The sequence below is a fragment of the Triticum urartu genome, chromosome 6A, assembly GCF_056163025.1.
Source record: "Triticum urartu cultivar PI428250 chromosome 6A, HENAU_Tu73, whole genome shotgun sequence".
Taxonomy (NCBI): domain Eukaryota; kingdom Viridiplantae; phylum Streptophyta; class Magnoliopsida; order Poales; family Poaceae; genus Triticum; species Triticum urartu.
The window spans coordinates 19,323,729-19,330,560 of NC_141878.1; the positions used below are offsets into that span (position 1 = coordinate 19,323,729).

General features: G+C 42.1%; 1 protein-coding gene across 1 annotated transcript; it reads left to right on the forward strand.

The window, feature by feature from the left end:
- Positions 1-593: 593 nt before the first annotated feature.
- Positions 594-1,853, forward strand: LOC147963323 (uncharacterized). The gene has a single exon (XM_087529545.1). The coding sequence runs from the start codon at positions 594-596 to the stop codon at positions 1,851-1,853; it is 1,260 nt and encodes a 419-aa protein (XP_087385671.1).
- The last annotated feature ends 4,979 nt before the right edge of the window (positions 1,854-6,832 follow it).

Genomic DNA, 6,832 nt, shown 5'->3' on the forward strand with positions numbered 1-6,832 from the left:
TACATAAAATGATAATATATTTACACGAGACAACGACCGAAGTTCAAATTCTATGCATCGATTCTTCGAAAAGAAACTTGGTCATATAGATGTGCCCCTCGCTAAGAGCATCATTGTTTTTTCTTGCGGTGGTGTAAAGTATAAATGTCGACTAACCTGATTTAAAAACACAATAAAAACTGTAGCCTAGGTGGTGGCGCAATACGATCTCAACCAGCAGGTCAGGGGCTCGACTCCCATCAGGCGCGAGCGCTTGGCTGCGCGCAAGAGGCGGATCTTAGCACGGCCGCGTCGTTAACGCTCGAAGTTATCGCGCGACGCGCTAGGTACGTCCGATCCAGAATGGACGAGGTCCAGGTCATTCGGATCTGATGACATAATCAGAACGTTCGGAATTTACAAATACCCTAATATGAATGGCGGTTTGTAAAACAATAAGTTAGGAAGGGAACGATTTATATGCCATAAACCACCATAAGTTGCCAAATGAATTCGGGTTACATAAATACGCTGGCCGATCGAACGACCCATGTCCAGCCGTGCAGGTACCTTCCGAAACCCTTCACACCTTCCCGTGCTAGAAGAAGGCGGCCATGGCAGCGAAGCTAATCCCGATCGCCGTCGTTGGGTCAAGTAAGAGCACGCCACCACCTCAAGAGGCCGGCAGCCCATGGCCGGACCTCCCATGGCCGGACCTCCCGCCAGAGTTGCTGCGGCTGGTGGTCCTGCGCGTGCCATCCCACGCCGACCGCGTCCGCCTCCGCGCGGTGTGCCGGCCGTGGCGCTCCGCGGCGAGCGACCTGCCCCCGCTGCTGCCATGGCTCGCCCTCCGCGACGGCACCTTCCTCAGCCTCCCCGATGGCGTTGTCCACCGCCTGCCCGCCATCCCACCCAATGTAGCCAGCTGTGTCTCCACCGGCGGCATGCTCTTCCTGGTGCACGACGACGGTGGCTGCTCCCTCATGAACCCTCTCACCGGGGAGACGACCCCGCAACACGTCGACCACGACATCCTCTGGTTTCAGATGACAAGATTGAATCCCCTCTACCTCGTCCCGTACAACATCCGCAAGATCGTGGTTTCGGACAACATGTTCGTCGTTTCAAGCGGCAACTACTCCCGATTGCACATCTTTGCCCGCGAGCCGCGGCCGCAAGTAGGCTCCATTAAGCTGCGTCCAGTGATTGTCGATGACATGGCACTCTTCAAAGGCAAGCTCTACATGCTCACCGGTTGGACTTCGCCGGATGCGCACCGCATCATTCGTCATCGGGAGCTCCATGTCCTGGACTTGCGGTCGGGCCTGCAGCACCACCAGCACCAACCATCCGTCCAATGCTGTATACCAGGCACCACAACAGATTGCTTCTCGGACGGGGTCTACAAGCGCTATTACTACCTGGTCGTGTCCGGTGACCGGCTGCTCATGGTTGAACGGGAGATCGAAGTGGACCGCGTCTCTAATAAACGAATCCGGACTCGGTGGCTCAAGGTCTTCGAGGCAATGGACCTGGACTCGGACTGCGGCCATGGACGTTGGAGGAAGGTTGATAGGTTGAAGGGGCATGCTCTTTTTGTCAGCCTAGAATGCTCTTTCGCGCTCCCAGCTTCTGTTGATGGCTGTGCGGTTGGAGTTGGAGCTCAGGAAGACTGCGTCTACTTTGTAAGAGAGATTAAGCTCAGCACTCACCCTGCATGGGAGGTAAAGGCCGAGGACGATCATCTCTGTTGCGGCGTGTACAATATCATAGACCAGACCGTGGCGCCATTACCCACAGAGATGCTGGCCAAGACAGCGGTATCACATGCCGGTCCATGGTCCTTGACATGGTTCCCTTTGCCCCCAAACTGATCAGTAATTCACTAGCAAACATGCACGTGCATTGCAAATTTGTAACGGGAGAAGAAAATGGCATTTTCAAATTTAGCGAGAATTTTATGTATTGGCAAAACACAAAAGATCAAGATGGGTTTTCTATAGATCAATGTAAGTTTCTGAAGGAGGTTATATACATGTTGTTGAGACTTGAGAGGAAGATCTGTGAGGATCTGACGTGTTCCGTGTTGCATCTCAGAAACTTCGATTGGATCCCGAGAACTCCTGTTTAGGGAAGGTTAATTGTTGGCTTCTTCTTTTCTGCCATTTCATCGTGTGTTTGAGCTTTTCTTCAGTACCTGACTGCAGGGAGAAACCAAGACATGTGCTTGAACTATTAATTTAAGTCCTTTCTACCAGCGCGATCATCTATGTGCTTTCCAGTTTCCTTGTGCATTGCTGGTGAACAACTTAATGTTATGTTTCTTTTTCTTTTGAGACTTCATACTTCAGCTGCAGTATCAGGTATCTAAAATAGTTAGTGTATATAGGCCACAAGTACAAGAATCCAGCTGTTTCATTATAACTGTAGCACCTACTCCAAATACTGAATGATGGAATTAGCTTCTCAAATACTGAATGTGTCTAGTTTTAGGTTTTGCAAATAGGTGCTACAGTTATAATTGCAGCCTGTCATTAAGTTGCCACGAAACTATAACCAATGTCACAATCCTTATTGGTTATAGTTTCGTGGCAACTTAATGACAGGCTGCAATTATGAATCCAAAATTTATATTAGTGCTAGAGCACAATCGCTGTGCACACAGTACGGGAAACAATTGGCATATACATGATACAGAAGAAATTAGGAGTATATACTACACGGGCGCAATCAGCATACAGAGGTCATGGACTTTGAAGAAATCTGCAACATATCTATTGTAGTATCAAAGTAAAAGAGACAAAGAAGAGACACAAATAACCCACTAGTTCCATTGCAATGTGGAAGACCCATTTATATACATGGTGAAGGGGTGTGTTGGGGAGACACCTCTTCCCCAACAGACACTTCCTGGGAGGCATCCCTCCCATACAATTGATCACATGTTTTTTATTTCTCAACACTCCCCCTTGATCAATTCGTCATATGTATATTGCAAACTGAAAACTCCTCCAAAACCCTGTGGGAAAAATTGAGAAGAAACCTTATAATCATATGCCATCGAAAACTCCTTTAAAACCCAGTGGGAAAAAATATAAGGAGAAACCAATATGGCATATATCCGCACTTGTATTTATATTGTCTCGTTAAAAACCTTATATGAGAAACCATCATGGAAAACTCATAAAGGGAAAGAGAATACAATATGAGTGATTTGAGGATCACCAACGGGTTATAACTTGGGATTTTACTCCCCCTGAACTTTGCAAACCTCAAGAATATCTCATACCAATTCCACGAACCTAGTTCTGGAATGTAAACATTCATATAGATATTGTGAATATCACAATAATCTGTTTGCATATTATCCTCTTACATTTATGTAATTCACAAGGATAAATATAACCCATAAGCAATACAAGTGACATTATCTTGGTAGATAATGATAATCTCCACATGATTTCACATGTGGCCAATCATTCTATGAAGTCATCCACATTTTCTGATGCTTCAAATGAAATAGAATGATCACTGGAAGGACTCGTTTAGAGTCTATTCTGAAGACTTCCCGCAAAATACTCTTCCAGCAAACCCAGTCTTTGATATGGCATTGTGGGATCAGATAATTAGCCATTATCAATATATCAAACCATGGTCCCATCTTGATTTTCCGGATGGAATTGATCAAGACCCTTTGTGCCCTGGATATATCCCAGGATATTCCTTACACAAACCTTATACCTTTTGGGGAATTTGCACTCTCAATAAATTGCCAAAAACTATAGTGTCAGGCCTGACATATTTTGCAAGATATATGAGTGCTTCGATGGTATTTAGATATGGCAATTCATGCCTCACTATCACTTCACCATCTCCCCTATGTCTCAAGGATCCATGTCCCATATTAGATATAATATGACCATATGTGTCTTTGATATAATATATCCATATTGAACTTCTCCAATAATTTCGGATATATGAAGACTGATATCTTAGGGGGATATGCTCAAGTCATAAACTTAGCATAATTTGGTTTAACCCAAATATCCGTCTTAACATGATTGTGTGTATTTCATGTCTTATATAGACTTTGATGATAAGATCACCGACACCACAAATTAAGGTGATGTAAAATCCAATCCAAGATTTTTTCATGAATACACGTCAACAATCATTAGTATGAGAGTAATCCTTGTCAAGGAATAGCTCACTTAGTCGGTTGCACCACACAATTCTCCGACTACTTCAAGTCATAGAATGACTTCAGAAGTTTCACACATGCATGTTGCGATTTACCTTTGGATTCAGAATATTGAGTCATTCAATGACTTCAATATATACATCCAAATTAATTGACCCATGGGAGTATGTAGACATTACATACATCAACCGTATGGATCTGTACTGCCATTAACATTCAGTATCGAAACATAATTCCACTCATACCAAGAAGGCATGCTACATCGTAACCGATGTCGGGTCTCTGCAAAAACCCTTGTGCTACAAGCCTCGCTTTCTCACCACCTCATTTATTTTCATTCCAAATGAAAATTCACTTCTCTTCCCTCTAGAAGATACTTATGAGGAGCAGGTTTTACAATGGTAAATACCTCTCTCTTGATGAGCGAGTGCCACTCTTCCTTAGTTGCTTCCTTTCATTTGAACCAATATAAGTGCAACAACACTCTCAATGGATTTGGTTCAGGGCCCAAAAGGATTCTAGCAATTCTCGAGAAAAATTTTATGTCGACATATGTAGACTTTCTCATATACGATTCTCATGAATCAATATCATCGTGGAATTCTTATTATGCCTCTTCACTCCTTGTGATTTCCCACGACAACGGAGTCAAGGTGTTTCGATGTCCCAACACCTAAAAATGTGTGCACATATGTGTTGGACTTTGGATGCCGCGCATCCCTCAGGTGTCATTCAACCCAAGGTTGAATCATATTTACTGATCGAGGGGTCAATCTCCTCTGTTTCCAGTGAAACATATGAGAACTTAATCTCATGCAACTAGAATTCTCCCCCTCTTGCTCTCATATAGGAAGACGAGTGGTTTATTAGGTACCTCCACTCTCTCTAGTACTTGACCATAGTGACACCTTTGTCATTAGTAAATATACTTGGCAGATTATTTGCAATATGCTGCAAATTTGTCATAACCTGAACCTCAAGTTCAGATTCTTAAGTACGTGGACAAAATGTCTATGGCATTTATTATCCATTTCCTGGCATTCTTTGTAGTACATATCTCCCCCTAAAGCCAGAAAATGTTCTTATTGCAAAAGCAATCAGCGTATGGGCTGCAAATAACTCCCTTCATAGGGTTAAGGTATTCGACGGATTAACAATCATACCATAGTTATTCCTCACATAGATCCCAACCATATGTGAAGGCCCATGATATACGCTGGGGTGGTGATATCAGTATGCAACCGAATTACCGCAGATGGGAAATACTTCACTTATTTCCACGTACAAACTGCAAGGGGGTGCAGTATCATTTGATCTTATTTAGACCAAATATGCAGAGTGTGAGACCGCATGTTACCATCAATAAAATGTTGGTAAATCACAATTCTACAACATTGGCCAAGCAATATTGAATCTCTTTCATAAGAGATCAAGCCAAACCATTATGGTTATGTACTATATACTGAATATAACCATTGAATGCTCATGAATCAATCTTCAACAACATTTGCATTCCAATGGAATTATCCTACGTTAGGGTAATTTGCTCTAAATTCGTCAATTTGAGCAATTAATTCAGTAAACACATGGTTTGTGTGGATGATACTCATCTAAGACCATCTTCTAGATGCGTCTATGAACACCATGAAGTACCAAGATAACCCAGATAATGGTTGAATAATCCAAACATATTCTTGTATTCAATCAAGAATACTGACTGGCTCATTTCAAATTTTAAGGTGAGAGTGCCTTAAAATTAATTCCTGAATGTCACATGTAGTGCATAAAACAATCTGATGATTGTTGGGAATATTGCAACTTGTCAAGTTGTGGCCAACAGAATTGTCAATAATTTCTCTAATCGTCCAATACCATGATGATAAAGGAGGAAAAATTATTATGTATGCAACAAGATTGAGTATGAACTGACTCATACACTCAATTATCTCAACTATCATGTCCGAGGGACAAGATGTTGCAATTTATACTATATGTAGTAGCACAATTATAGGCTAATGATATTTAGGGATAACTAGGAGACTACATGAGATCTCCAAAATATCTTTGGAATATCATTCCACAAGCATATCATCAATGTAGAGGAGTCCATTCTCCTTCTACCATGCCAGAATATTTTCTGATTGTTTCCTTTTGAAGTAGAACTTCAAACTTATCCCATTAAAATCATTTGCCTCTAGTGAGTCGGTGGTATGATTCAACCCAATACTTGACCAATTGGTAATCATTGGTATGACATTTCGTACAACGACCACTTTGAAAAACTTGAAAGTTGTCATTATGATCATTTAGATTAAATGATCCATTCCCTTTTGAGATATACACTCCATTTTTGCTTGTCATTTTTCCTTCACTTTACGTTCAACTCCTCGCGGTTCTCTAACCACTATTGCTTAGTACTAATAGCACTAGCATGAATTTCAGGCATTGCAACATGAAATAAAGATGATATTCTGTTTTACCATCCTAGGAGAACGTAAAGTGCAATAAGGACTTATAGTCAGACATACATCTGAAGCCGCCTTATCACATAATCTCAACATAGTGTTGATTTAAGACAACATAATTATAAGGCTCAATGGACTTGATGTCCTGACAATGAATGAATAATCATTCATGTGATGCTTATAACAA

Coding starts and splice junctions, on each gene's coding strand:
- LOC147963323 (XM_087529545.1), top strand. CDS start 594: ATGGCAGCGAAGCTAATCCCGATCGCCGTCGTTGGGTCAAGTAAGAGC.